At 41.8% G+C, this 15716-nt stretch overlaps 1 protein-coding gene across 1 annotated transcript in view; it reads right to left on the reverse strand.

The window, feature by feature from the left end:
* Window positions 1-15716, reverse strand: part of PDCD1LG2 (programmed cell death 1 ligand 2) — a gene marked incomplete at both ends in the record, with an annotated part of 105317 nt that overhangs the window by 63832 nt on the left and 25769 nt on the right. Inside the window, one exon of the mRNA XM_080912902.1 lies at window positions 10764-10831. Coding sequence (XP_080769028.1) covers window positions 10764-10831 — 68 coding nt within the window. The remainder of the gene's footprint in view (window positions 1-10763; window positions 10832-15716) is intronic.

Raw genomic sequence — 15716 nt, forward strand, 5'->3', positions numbered from 1 at the left:
TACCACTGAGATCTGCCTTATTTACCACCATTCCTAATCACCTGGGCTGATTTTCTTTAGTTTGAAGGAAAGCAATCTTTACCTCTCTTTGCCAAATATCACACCACCTCTAACCGGTGACTGTAGGACACCTCTTATCTGTTACAGAGCTCTTAGATATATTAGTAGCTCATTTAGTCCCCCTAGGAGCCAGGGAGAGGGGCAGCATTGCTACCCCACCCCCCGTTAAGATGAAACAAGGCACAGAATGGCTAAATTACCTGCCTAAGAGTGCACAGCTAAGAGTGGTCCAGGGTTTCTCAAAGTTTCACATGCTGTCAACCACCAGGTCATAGGAACCCAATGAAGATGTTCACTCTTTTGGATCAAGAAGGTCAAAGGGGGAAGAAAGGAACTATTTTAGCCACTACAGGCCAAGTTCCATGCAAGGTACTTTGTAACTATATTACCTAATACTATGACCTGAAACATGTGTGGTCATTAGGATTTCATCATTTTGTTCAAAGACATTGGCTCAAGAATACAGTTAATATGACTACAGTTTAGGGTCCATTGGTGTCTGACTTGAATGAAAGTTTCCTCTTTTGCTAGGGTAGGAAGCTCCTCAGAAGATGACTAGCATTGGCGAGAACTTAGTAGGACTCTGTTTTCAGCGTTTGCTTTTGTTCCTAGCCTCCGTTTTATGGGTGTGTTACTGCATTTCTGCCCATACGAAGTTACCAGTCTGCTTGCATTTTAAACAATGAGTTGACTTAAGTAACTCCAGCAGAGCAGAAACAGTATAGGCAGTGTTTGCATGTGGAGATTGTGGGAAACTGTATGTTGTGTCCCTTAGTAATAAATGGGTATCCCAATGATAGAAGTATAGGAAGACATGGAAATCATCTCTAAATCCTCACAGAAGACTGGATTGAATTATACTCAATAGATCTCTTTGATCATTCATACAAGAAAATAGTCTGATCATCAAATATCTGTGGGCTTTTAAAAAATGATTTCATTTCATGACAGGTGAGCTTGGGTTCAAATTCCAACAATACCAGGATTAGTTGGGGACCTTTGGAGCAGGGGTTGGGGGAGGCTGCCGTTTAGCGTCTATGAATCTCTGTATGAGGTAAATATCTATCTCTTGGTTCTGTGGGGAAATCTGAGCAAGACAGAACACACGCATCACCCATGTCTGCAGGCACTCAGAAAATGTCCCTCCAGGTGATGCTTAATTATTGGGAAGTAGTAATGCACATATGGGGTGTGTGGCCACCCTTCATTGGCCATGATAAGCTGTTCCTCCCTTCCATCTCTTCCTTCCTCCCTTCCCTTGTTATTTTTTCTTTCTCTGACTTACTATGTATCTCAGGCCGGCTGTTAACTCACCCTCCTCCTGCCTCAGCCTTCTGAGTCCTCAGATTCTAGGTGCCCACCACAACTCTGGCAAACTAGGAAGTTTTAATTAACCAGGATGATTGTCTCTTCCCTGGTCTGACTCCATGGGAGGAGTAACTTTTGGTTTTGGTTTTCCGCTGGTTTATGATTCACATTGCAATTCTCTTTTAGACTGTCTTTGGTTCTAAGACAGGGCCTTGTTACATAGTCCTGTATGGTCTTGGACTCAAACCTTTCCTACTTTAGCCTCCTTAGTGCTGGGGTGTGCTGGGGTGTCTGGGATATTCTGGGGTGCCTGGGATATGCTGGAGTGGCTGGGGTATACTGAGGTGGCTAGGGTGTGCTGGGGTGTGCTGGGGTAGCTGGGGTGTGCTGCGGTGTGCTGGGTGGCTGGGATATTCTGGGGTGGCTGGGGTATACTGAGGAGGCTAGGGTGTGCTGGGGTGGCTGGAGTATTCTGGGGTGCCTGGGGTATACTGAGGTGGCTGGGGTGTGCTGGGGTATTCTGGGGTAGCTGAGGTGTGCTAGGGTATCTGGGGTGTGCTGGGGCATGGTGAAGTGGCTGGGATGTGCTGGGGTGGCTGGGGTAGCTGGGGTGGCTGGGGTGGCTGGGGTATGCTGGGGTGGCTGGGGTGGCTAAGGTGTGCTGGGGTGTGCTGGGGTGGCTAAGGTGTGCTGGGGTATGCTGGGGTAGCTGGGGTGTGCTGGGGTAGCTGGGGTGTGCTGGGGTGGCTGGGGCATGCTGAGGTGTCTGGGGGTATGCTGGGGTGTGCTGGGGTAGCTGGGGTGTGCTGGAGTATGCTGAGGTAGCTGGGGTGTGTTGGGGTGGCTGAGGTGTGTTGGGGTGGCTGAGGTGTGTTGGGGTAGCTGGGGTGTACTGGGGTGGCTGGGGTGTGCTAGGGTGTGTTGAGATGGCTGGGGTATGCTGGGGTAGCTGGGGTGTGCTGGGGTAGCTGGGGTGTGCTGAGGTGGCTGGGGTGTGCTGGGGTGGCTGGGGTAGCTGGGGTATCCTGGGGTGGCCACACTCAGCTTGCAAGTCTCTTTTAATTCACATTTTTTCCTGAACCTCCCATTATCCTTCAAACCTTAGAAGTGAATAAGATTGTGTGCTTTGGCGGTTTCCTAGTATCTAGCATTCTAATCTCAGCTATGGAGAATCAGGAAGGGAAAGGGGGGAGTAGTGAGAAGGACTCAGCCTGTCTGTTCACTTCTCCCTGAGGTGTATTTTACAAGCGAGCACACGAATCAGCAACAGTGGGTTACCACCTAGCATACCAGACAGTGATTTGCTTATATGAGTTTTACCAAAAATAGCGGCACAGTTCATCACCTCTGTTCTCTGCCTTGACTACAACTAGAACACTGATGCACACTTTACACCGATATGTAGAACGGAGAAGATACACACTTGCCCAGAATTTGCTTGTATAACCTGGAGCCAGGAGAAGAGCTCTAAGGTGCATGCTACTATGCAAAACAGTGCAAATCATGCATGTCCTTGCTGGATCAGACTGAGAAGACCCTCTGATCATGCCAGTCAAAAAGGATGCTGTAGCTCAGGAATTCCTGTTTGATTCTATTTTGTAGACTCCTTTGCATGCTGAAATGGCAGGTTCTTATGTACTTAGTGCTTAGATCTATTATTATGGGAACTGTGATGATTAATTTTAATTTGATGGGATTTTTGAAACACCTAGGAGGTTCATAGTGAGGGTTAACTGCGTAGGGACGATCCACCGGGGACATGAGTGACACCATCCCATAGACTGGATCCTGGGCTAGACAAAAACGAGGAAGTGAGCTGAGCATCAGTATCCATCTCCTGCTTTCTGACTGCATGCAGATGCAGTGTGACAGCCGCCTCACATCTGCTATGGTGCCTTCCCCACCACTGTGGACTGTATCCTCTCAAATGGTAAAACAAAATAAACCTTTTTTCCCTTAAGTTGCATCTGCCAAGCTGTTACTTTGGTACAGCCAGACAGAAAAGTGGCCAAGCCAGAAATCATCTCTGAATCCTTCACTCACTTATAACTAAAAGATACTTTGTACAAAATCTATTCTGCCCCTGGGGGAAAAAATCATAATTACTAATTATTCACCAAAATATAGTAGCTATTTTCTGAGCATTTAGTTTAGGAGTTTACAACTATTAAAGTACCTTCCCCCCTTTAAATTACAGATGTCCAAATGGAAAACAAGGAGAGAGGTGGGGGAAAGGAGAGAGGGGTGTACAAGAAAGGTTTACTTGTGTGTCTGAGGAACTGGATAGATTTGGAGATTTGTTGACGGCTAAGCTGTTTACCGCTCTATAGCTTCTTCTCATGAGAGAGAGCCTGTGACTTCCTCTGGAACTCCCCTGTTATTACAGCAGAACTTCCCCCATTCCCTGTCATTACAGCAGAACTTCCCCTATCCCTCTACCAACCTTTTATAAACACATGTCTTCTCTTTTCTTCCCCCCACCTCACACACACCTTGCAGAATAGATGCCTCAAGCTTTAGAAATACACTTTACCTTTCAGACAGGTGACATTTTTGGGGGGTGGGGTTAACATTCAGGAAAGAACACTTAACCAACACAAACCATGCATCGGAATAATTCACAAGGACGGTGGGTTGGGTTGTTATTTAGACTAATTTCACCTCCGTTGTAGCTTCCAAAAACATGCAAAGCTTTGGGCTTGATTTCTCATAAAATGGGTAGTTTAGGAGATGCAACATTCTTTTGAAATTCTATAAACTTTCGGCTTTTTGTGAATCACAGAGGAAATGAAACCACTTGTAATGGATTCTGTGCAGAATTCTTGGTCAAGGCTGGATGTCTACATGTTAGAGTAACTAAGCAGACGGCCTCAGCTGGCCTGAACCTTCTGGATCACTGCCTATGGCCACTCAGTGTTGTTTTAACAAAATACCTGTGTACTCTGAGGTTCAAGATTCTGGTGGTGGAAGGTCCGAGAAGCTTGGTGCCAACGCACAACTCTGCCTGTGCCCTAACCTAGTGAAGAAGCAGAAAGGGATGGCCACACTCCTGGGGTAGTTTCCCATTATAACTACCCACTCTTCAGAGACAAATGTCACTCTTGTTTTTTATTAGTGTGGGACATTTGGGATTTAATTACCCTCTGTTAGACCCTACCTCTTAAAGGCACCACTGCCCTGGAGGCCAATCCCCGGCACAGGAACCTTTGAGGAACACATATCCAGACCATGGGTAAGACTTTAAAAAGATGCTGATGCCCAAACCGTAATTTGGGTTCTTTAGATGAAGTTATTTATTGGGGTAGAGCAGATGTTCATTTTGCAATTTTCCTGGGGGCTTCTAACTTGCAGACAGTAGTAAACAAGTCTAACTAGGCAGATCAAACATCTGCATCTGCAAACACCGTTCACCATCTTGACATCTGCTTTCAGCTTCACCTGAGCGCTAATTAGAGCTGCAGACTCTCAGGCGTACCCCACACATACAGACTCAGGATCTGTGAGACAGACTTAGGACACTGGTGTGTACCTGGGGAAAGAGCGATAGTGAACCTTTGTTAAACACAAGGATCCCAACACTAAAGGGACTCTTCCATCCCCTTCTATTTGGTCCTCTGTCAACCCTCATAGTAGGGGATACTGTCCATATTTAACAGGTTTTAAGAACAGTTTGCTTAAGGCCAGTGAGTAGTGGCCATGGCAATGGAATACAGATTCACCGCTAACTCGAATGCACACACATCTCTCTGCTCCGAGGGCTCTGCCAGCTGCTGCTAGCACACGTAGACGGTGCCCAAGACTGCGGCAGGCAAACTTTAGGCTTTGTGGTAAGGTTGCTGTGTTTTGTCTTCCATTTAATTTGTAGTGCAGTAACTAAATTAAGCTTCAATCTAGAACTGAAGTTCCAAAGTGATCAGACAAAGTTCACTCACCCAAGTTCAATAATTTGGGGGTCGCTTTTGTCTTTGTTTTCTTTTCTGATGATCCTGAGGTCAATTTAGCATTTTGTTTGCAAGCAGGGCTTGATGACAGCTGCCACCTGTCACATCTCCAGGAAACACAAAACAAATCATTTGCATCATCTCCCAAGATAGTTTCCGTCTTAGGCTAATTTTGAACTGTTTTTCTGTTGAACAACAGAAATTTACCTGTTTTTTTTCTTTCTTTCTATACAGTGTACTTAAAATGTGAGATGGGGCTAGAAGGCTTTTCACAAAGCTCCCACTCTTCATAAAACTGTTCTGTACTGTGCTGTGCATGAGGCTCATGCTCTGTTGCTCTATGTGTGAGCATTAGGTGTGAGCATTGCATAGGGTACTGTAGAAACCCTACCCTGCCTAGGGCTCATTCCTTTGTTGTCTGATCTCCTTTTCCATTGCTGGGCCAAAATAGCTGCCAAGAAGCAATGCAGGGAAGAACGGGCTTGCCCTTGGCTCACAGTCTGAGGGCCCACAGTCCCTCACAGCGGGAGGGGCATGGTAGCAAGAGTGGTCCCACTGCACCTGCAGTCAGGGTGCTCATTTCAACTAACTCTCTCCCTTTAATTCAGTCCAAGGTGACAGCCCGTGACACTATGCCACCCGAACTCAGAATGAGTCTCTCTTGCCCAGTTAAATATATCTGGAAACATCTTCAAAGACACACAGGTATGTTTTCTTGGTGGTTCTGAATCCCAAGTTGGTTGTCAATATTAGCCATCATATTTATATAGAGCAACAATCATTGGAAATCAGAATGACAGTGTGTTCTGCACCAGAGCACCTCAAGCAACACGGTGGTCTAACTCTCCCTCTCTACCCTTTCCTGTTTCCATCCACATCTGGAAGGTAGAGGAAAACCTCAATGAAACAAAGTATTGGTTTGTTTCTGTCTAAGACATATGTAAAATAATATAAGACACAAGAAAAATAAATAGTATCTGTTAAGTGATTCTGGATTACAAGATAGTTTTAGATTTTGCAGTTAAAAACAAAAAAAAAGTAAATCAAATGTAAAGTTATAATAATCAAAAGAAGAGGATACTCACAAAAGGCTGGGCACATGCATGGGCCAGAAAGAAAGGAAGAAAGAAAGAAAGAAAGAAAGAAAGAAAGAAAGAAAGAAAGAAAAAGAAAGAAAGAAAGGAAGAAAGAAAGGAAGGAAGGAAGGAAGGAAGGAAGGAAGAAAGAAAGAAAGGAAGAAAGAAAGAAAAAGAAAGAAAGAAAGAAAAAGAAACTTCTGCTGGTCAATGGGAAGCACTTCAAAAGTAGCTTAAGGAGCTTAATCAATGGACCCCCACACAAATATGAGCTCTTGGTTTGTGATAGAGTCAAAGGTGCTTCCCTCTGAAGAGAAGACCTAACAGAATGGAGCTGGAGTGAATGAGCACAGTTATGCCATCAACTCGCACCCCCACACTCTGCATAGACACTAACTCAAGATTGACTCCAAACCTAAATATAACGTGAACAGCCATGAGATAGACAGAAAAGAACCCTTTTCTTTCGAACTGCTGAGAGATCAAAAGTGTGGGACGTGAAACATGACACCCTTAAGGTAGACCACTGTGAGTATCTTGGTGAAGACTTGTTTAAAAAGAATGGAAAACAAGCTGTATCTTTATAGATAGTACCTATTGGCATTCCTTATTTATAATGGTCACAGGGTCTAGAAATTCAGTGTAGCTTACAAGTAGAATTAATATGTATGTCCACGCAGAAACCTATTTGCAAAAATTGATGGCAACTTTATTAAAAATCACCAGAAATGGGAAATAGCCCAAATGTCCTCCAACTGGGAAATGGATCACCCAGCACATTCCACTCAATAACAAAAAGAAATAAGCTATTGATAAAGGCAGCAACGTGGATGAAGCTCAAATGCATTGCACGAAGAGAAAGATGCCAGATTGCAGAATATCTACAGTGTATGCTGTATACATGCGTGAACATATCAGTAAATTCCACTAAACAATATAATTAATATATATTAATAATAAAAATAAGCAATTACATGAAGACTAATCCTGTTCTGATTGTGGTGGCCATTGTATGACCATGTATTAGTCAAATGTTTTAGTGAAAAAGGTGAATTTTACTTAATGTAAACTTAAGTACTTTTAATACAAAAAGTCATCACTAATTCTGTTAAAGCTTTATAGATAGTATTTATTGGCATTCCTTCTAGGCTCCACCTACGGTTACCTGGCTACAGCCAGGGGTGCCTGACTCACTATAAAAGGGGCTACTTTTTCCCTTCCCACACTCTTGCTTTTGCTCTTCTACTCCCTTCTTTCTTCTCTCTCTCTCTTCTCTCCCCATTCCCTTCCCTCCCCTCTCTCCACATGTTTATAACTAGCTTCTCCTTCTCTTCCTCCTCTTCCTCCTTCTCTCTCCCCCCTCTTTCTTTCCCTCTCTCCCTTTCTCTGCCTCTACTGCCCCCTCAACACCCCTTCCCATGCCCTAAACAAACTTTATTCTGTACTATATACCTTCCTATGGCTGATACCTCAGGGGAAAGAGATGCTCTGAGGCTCATGCATGGGCCCATAGAGGTGCTCCCTTCCCCCACACCATACTATGTCTCCACCAACATATCCCTGGCTTCTTTATCATTTTTTTAAAAATAAAACACAACTCTTTCCCTACATATATCTACAGAATATATGTAGGGAAAGAGTTGATAATGAATGGGGTCATGAAATCAGAACAAGTCAGTTTTCTCTAGAGTCTTGCAGGGCTTCACTTAACCCAGACACCGAAATAACCGCAATGTCTATCAATTAGGTAAGTGAACTATAGTATGCTCAGGGAAATATGCGGCTGCTTAAAATTTGGGGTTTCTTCCATTTGCTGGCTTGAAATCTACAAAGAACGCACAGTGTCTGAATGCTCTAGAAGATTTCTTTTAACAGTCTGTAGCAGTTGTTCTTATGAAGGTCAGGGAGGAACAGTAAGGCCGTGAGCAGGGTTTTGAGGAGGAGTCTGCTTGGGCTGTAGTGGGTGAGTTCTGGGGCCCAGCAAATACTCTGGCGGTATTTCCCACAGTGCCCAGTCATGTCAAGCGTGCCTCCGTTCCGTGTGTTTTCCAGTGTCCTTGGTGTATTTTACAGCGGGATGATTTATAGGAGAGTTGTTAAACAATTCCAGTAAGTAAAATGAGCATCCAGGAGCCCACCCCTCATCCAAGAACTTGACCATGACTAATGACACCTTTACTGCCTCCAGAAGTAACTGATACCGAATCCTGTGCTCCTCAGTTTCTCGCTTGTTTCGGCTTTAACCGTATCATTGAAGCGTGCCCGAGCAACAGACTATGGAAGACACTATGCTGTATGTCATCTCTCGGGCTTTTTAAGACGCAGCAGCTTGTTTGTGATGGATTTACTCCCGTGCTTACAACAGTTTATTCTTGCCATAGACCATGATCTCTGCTTTCAGAGCATTAGGAATGTCACCATTCACCTGTAATGACTAAATGATCCACTAAGCATTCGTTTTTACATTTAAAAATAAAAAATTATGCACAGAGGGTCATGAGGAATCATATTCCTATAACTCTCGCATAGGAACTCTTTTGTCCAGGGAAGAATGCAGGTCAACAGCTACACGCTAAGCAATTAAGGAACTGGGGTCCTCATTCTGAGCACTGTGATAACCAGGGTATTCTCTCAGACAATGCGTATTCTAGTCCAACTACTGTCAGGTTCATCTTAAAGCTCCTCTATACTCTTAAAATTGTATTTGTATTTTGTAAATGATACCTGAATGCTGAAGTCTTATTTAAAAGCCTAGACAAATAAATAAGCCAGGATACAGTAGTTATTCTTTTTATCCAACCCCAGGCCTTTTCCTTTTCAATCACCACTGAAACAATCACCGGTCCTCAGCTGTTTTCTAAGTGCCCCTCACCAATAGCTTCCTAAGAAATCAAAATACCTTAATTAGAAAGACACGACACATAACGATGAAGTTAAAACACACAAGAAGGCAGCGTTCTAATGTAACACTCATTTTATTTTAAAATTTTCTGCAAGAAAGGGCAGAAAGGAATTCCAGGTTTATGGAATGAGCAAAATGTGCTCTTTGGGTTTTCTTTTTATTAATTCACCAACATAATTCCTTAAACATATAAATTTTTTTTGGTTTGTGAAATACTCAGAATATGCATTAAATGTATTTCCATTTTAAAATTTATATAAAGATCCCACCCCCAGTTAGACAATTTACAGATTGTCTACCATTATATAGTTAGCACTATAAGGAGTGAGGGTAGAAAGGACATTGGCGTGTGCAAATCTTTCACATGCCACCTAGTAACTAATTATGTCATCTTGGCCACGTTTAAAAAAAAAAAAAAAAAAAAAAAACCTCCCCATGTCTCAGCCTCCCTACTTGCCAAATGCGTGTCGTGAAGATCGAATGAGACACATAAACTACCTTGCACCATGTTTGCCACATATAAGCCCTCTTGTGAATGTAACCTTGCTTCCCTCCATCTTTCCTGCTCTCTTAACACATACCTCAGAAAAAGACTGTAATTGCCTCATGCTGTTTTTCTTAAAAGAGTCCTTCCTCTACAGAAAGATCCAGTGGGTGTGGGGGAAGGGCACCAAAAAAAAAAAAAAAAAAAAAAAAAAACTAACAAAACAAAAACTTGCCATCCCTGCTTTCCTAGGCTCTTCCTTTCCTTAAGCAGCTCCCGCCCCGGGGAGGGGGCGGTGAGAAGTGTGGACTAACGTGGGAGGAGACAGCCACGTATCAAATGGCATCCAGGGCCCTTAACCTCCCAACTGCTGCTTTTTAAGCATCTCCCAGTGTTCTCTTGGTACTGTAGCCCTGACACACACCAGTGATCTGAAACACTTTCCCCGGGGAAACGATCAATTCTGAAACTGCTTTCTCCCTTCTAAACCACATCCTCCACTAGATGCCCCATCTTCAAGGTCAAAGGCATAGCCGCCAGATTCAGTTTTCATCAGGACTTTATTGTCTCTGAGTTTTTAATCCAATCCACATGATGGCATTAAATGACCAGTGGCTGCTGCCATTGCTTGTTAAAAGAACTCACATGAGTAACGAAGTGCTCCAAGGTCGCATCAGTCACTGTCCCTGATAGAGGGGAAACAGGTAGCTGCTTGGCACCTTCAGTTAAAGGGAACTGCTCTCTTATGTCCGTTCAGACACATATGTGTTTTATTGCAAGCACTGGGTAGTGGGGAGAGATAGATCAATATTCCCAGTTTCTGCTTCTGTAAGATGGGGACCGCCAACCCTGTAAAGCATTTTTTCCTGATACTTGAAATATCTAGTAACCACACTCCCTCACAAAGAACGCCCACACACATTCATTTCCGCTTTAGCTAGGGACCACCCACTGCTCATCATTCCCAGGCCCCTCCCACTGTCCTTTCTCACCTGCTATATGATGAAGTTGCAAGCTCAGGTTCAATATCAGCAGCAGGAGCAACACGGTCTGTGTCAGTCTGCAACAGACAATTGAGAGCTTAGAGCTCCGTGCACTTTCTCAGTCTCCGCTACTTTAATTCATCCCAAGAGCGTGGTAATGACTCAGAATCAAATCTTGTGGGAGATGCAGGTGACAATGGAGGAGCAAAGACGAGAAGAGAGGCTGTGGGTTCCTTTTCTGGAGAAGAGCTTATGCACAGCAAAGAGGAAGAAGGCACTCTTTCTGAATTCAAATGAGCTTCTCTTCTTGCTTCTCGCAGGGCGATCTCTGAAGAGCAGGATGATCATCGGCCACCCAGGATGGCGATCATCCTTATCCTTGTGGGCCTCCCATGTCACTTTCTAAAGTTCAGTCAGTATCAAGAGCTTGAACATTAGCCTTGTTTACCTACTACTAAGCCATCTTCTCTAGCTGGACCGAAACTTGTGGAGGGTGGTCCTGGAGAACAGGGCTGAGGAGATCCGAGCTGGTATATGTTATAACCATATATATAAAACCATATATAACCATATAACCATATAACATATTATGTAATATAATATGTTACTAGTTGATTGAGCAGGAAAACATCAAGCTTTTGGGTGTTGCAACCCAATGTGCCTATTGTGTGGTTTGTCTCTTAATGAGTTTTCTAATTATTAGCTTTTTTAATTACTTTTTTTTTTTTTTTTTTTTTTTTTTGGAATGGGGATGGAAGCAAGGCCTCATATTGTCTCTCTATATAGCATAGGCTGACTTTGAACTCCTGATCCTGCTTCCACTTTTCAAATACTAGGATTACAGGCCAGTGCCACTGTGACTGGTCCACTTCTTATTCTTTTGAATACATTAAGTAGAGGTCATTTTTATTACTTATTCTAAAATATACCTCAAAGAAGCTTATTAAAGTCTATTTAATATGTATGCTGAAAATGTTGACCTCCATGTTATGAAAACTTTATTAGCTAACTATTAATTGTATAAAACAATGGATTTCATTGTAACTCTTCATACATGTTTATAATGTACTTTGACTGTGTTTACTCCCATTTACTATATCTGCCCCCCATCTCCTCATTTATATGAACATATTTTCTATCCATTTATCCATCAGTGGGCACCTGAGTCAACATCATAACTTGGTTACCATGAATGGTACAAAGCAAGCATGGGTACGTAAGTCTGTTGAAAGCTGACTTAGATTCCATATTCTGAGGAGGGGAACAGCTGGGTCACATGGTGGTATCAGTTTTAGTTTTTTAAGGAATATCCATGCTGATTTCCATAGTGGGTATACTAATTTACATTCCCATTAGCAGTGTACAAGGGTTAATTTTGCCTTCATCTTTGCAAGTATCAACTGGTCTGATGATTCCTTGATGATAGCCATTCTGAGTGGATGGGTGGGGGACAGTCTCTGTGTTTCCTGAGAGCTCTCAGATCTGCCAGGAATGGGCAGTGTGACAGGCCTGCTCTAGCTCAGTGTGGTTCCATCTCCTATTTCACTTCTGACCTCAGGCTTTCTGCTCCCATAGTGTACTCATGTTTGAAGACAAATGGAAAGGCACCCCTGTCTGCAGCTCTTCTGTCTAAAGCACTTGAGGCTTTATTAGCCAGGGTAAGCTGCACCCCTCAGTCGGGGAAAGCAGAGCCAGTAAGCTTGTAGAGGGCTTCTCTCTGGAGCCCCAGGGACTTGTACTTTTAGAAGAGGATGCTACTTTGGTTAGAGAATAGATTGCTTTTGGAAGGGTGGATGTCAATGCAGACAGGAGAACACTGTAAATTCTTGCATTAGGGTGCTGGGGCTAGTGGAAGAAGTGATCTGTTAAGATTTTTTTAATGTGTTCATTAAATTTATTTCTTAAATGGTCAGTAGCTTTATTAAAATATGTTTAACATACAAAAGAAGGTCATATAAACTTAATACAAACTCTTAGCACAGCATTAATTCAGTGGACGTTTTAGTATATACATAGAGTTGGGTAACCAACACCAGTATTTAATTTGGCAAATTTTAATTACCACTAAAAGGAGGAACCATCCCCATTAGAGAGGTTACCATAAGCCCTTCCTTTTCCCAGAATCCTAGTCATTGTCGATCTGTTTTCTATTTTGGTCAACTACTTGTGTTGACATTTCATAAAATGACATTGAGCAGCCCAAGACCTTTTGTGGCTTGCTTCTTGCACTCAGCATGATGCCAAGATTTATCCGTTGTGCAGCATGTACTTTATTCCTTTCACAGTGGGAAGTTATTCCATTATATAATAAGCCAAATTTGTTTATCACTTATTAACGTTTTCTCATAAGAACTAAATCTGTCACCAGTGGACAGATCATGAAAACAGAAAATAAACAGAGACAAAGTAAAACTAACAAAAGTTATGAACCAAAATGGAAACAGATACCTACAGAACATTTCACTATAAAACAAAAGAATATACCTTCTTCTTAGAACCTCATGGTACCTTCTCCAAAACTGAACGTATAATGGGACACAAAACAAGCATCAACCAATACAAGAAGATGGAAAGAATCCCATGCATCCTGTCAGATCACCACGAATAAGGCTGGTCTTCAATAACAACAAAACCCAGGAAAGCCCATATATACATGGAAGCTGAAAAACTCTACTCAATGATAACTTGGTGAGGGAAGAAGTAAAGAAAGGAACTAAAGACTTTTTAGAATTTAATGAAAATGAAGGCACAATATACCCAAACTTAGGGGACACAATGAAAGCAGTGCTAAGAGGAAAACTCATAGCTCTCAGTGTTTCTATAAAGAATTTGGAGAAAGTACACACTAGCAGCTTAACAGCACATCTGAAAGCTCTAGAACAAAAGGAAGCAAATATACCCAAGAGGAGTAGACAGCAGGAAAAAATCAAACTCAGGGCTGAAGTCAACCAAGTAAAAACAAAGAGAATTAAACAAAGAATCAACAAAACCAGTAACTGGTTCTTTGAGAAAATCAACAAGATAAACCCGTAGCCAGATTAATCAGAGGGTGTAGAGAAAGTATCCAAATTAACAAAATCAGAGACAAAATGAAGATATAACAAAAAGTGAAAAAAATTTAAAAATTATTAGATCCTACTACAAAAGCCTATACACAACAAAACTGGAAAATCTGGAAGAAATGGATAATTTTCTAGACAGATACCAGGTACCAAAGTTAAGTCACAATCAGATAAACCATCTAAACAGTTCCATAATTCCTAAAGAAATAGAACTAATCATTAAAAGTCTCCCAACCAAAGCAAAAACCAAAAAAACAAAACAAAAAACCAAAACCAAAACCAAAAAACACAGGACCAGGTGGTTTTAGTGTAGAATTCTACCAGACCTTCAAAGAAGACCTAGTACCAATACTTCTCAAACTATTTCATAAAATAGAAACAGAAGGAACACTACCCAATACATTCTATAAAAGCCACAGTTACAATGATACCTAAACCACACAAAGACCCAACAAAGAAAGAGAACTTCAGACCAATTTTCCTTATGAATATCGATACAAAAATACTCAGTAAAATTCTTGCAAACAGAATCCAAGAATACATCAAAACAGTCATTCACCATGATCAAGTAAGCTTTATTGCAGGGATGCAGGGATGGTTCAATGTACAGAAATCCAACTTGAAGCAATCCCATTAAAATTAGGGACAAGACAGGACTGTTCACTGTCTCCCGTTCTACTCAATGTAGTACTTGAAGTCCTAGCCAGAGCAATTAGACGACAAAAGAAGATCAAAGGGATACAAATTGGAAAGGAGAAAGTCAAGACATCACTATTTGTGGCTAATATGATAGTATACATAAGTGACCAAAAAAAAATTCACAAGAGAAATTCAATAGCTGATAAACAACTTGGGGAAAGTGGCTGGATACAAAATTAACTCAAACAAACCAGTACTCAAAGGATAAAGGGGCTGAAGAAGAAATTAGGGAAATGTCAAACTTTATGATAGTCACAAATAATATGAATATCTTGGTGTACTGCTAATCAAGCAAATGAAAGATATGTATGGTACAGACTTCAAGTCTCTGAAGAAAGACTCAGACTCTAAGATCAACTATAGACAAATGGGATCTCATAAAATTAAAAAGCTTCTATAAGCAAAGGGTACTATAAATAGAATAAAATGGCAACCTACAGATTGGGAAAATATCTTTACCAACTCTACATCTGATAGAGGACGAATATCTAATATATACAAAAAACTCAAGAAGTTAGACTCCAGAGAACTAAATAACCCTATTAAAAATGAGGTACAGAGCTAAACAAAGAATTCTCAACTGAGGAATCTTAGATGGCCAAGAAGTACATAAAGAACTGTTAAAACATCCTTAGTCATCAGAGAAATGCAAATCAAAATGATCCTGAGATTTCACCTTATACAGTCAGAATGGTTAAGATAAAAAACTCAGGTGACAGCAGAGGCCATCGAGGATGTGGAGAAAGAGGAACACTCCTTCATTGTTGGTGGGATTGCAAGCTGATACAACCTCTCTGGAAATCAGTCTGGTGATTCATCAGAAAACTGGAATTAGTACTACCAGAACCCAGCTATATCACTCCTGGGCATATACTCAAAAGATGCTCCAAAGTATAACAAGGACACATGCTCCACTATGTTTATAACAGCCTTATTTATAATAGCCAGAAGCTAGGAATAACCCAGATGTCCTTCAATAGAGGAATGTATACGGAAAATGTGGTACATTTATACAATGGAGTACATACTATTCAGCTATTAAAAACAATGACTTCATGAAATTCTTAGGTAAGTGGATAGAACTAGAAGCTATCATCCTGAGTGAGGTAACACAGTCCCAAAAATACACACATAGTTTGCACTCACTGATAAGTGGATATTAGGCTCAAAGCTTAGAATACCCATGATACAACTCACATAC

Source organism: Micromys minutus (assembly GCF_963924665.1).
Source record: "Micromys minutus genome assembly, chromosome: 2".
Taxonomy (NCBI): Eukaryota; Metazoa; Chordata; class Mammalia; order Rodentia; family Muridae; genus Micromys; species Micromys minutus.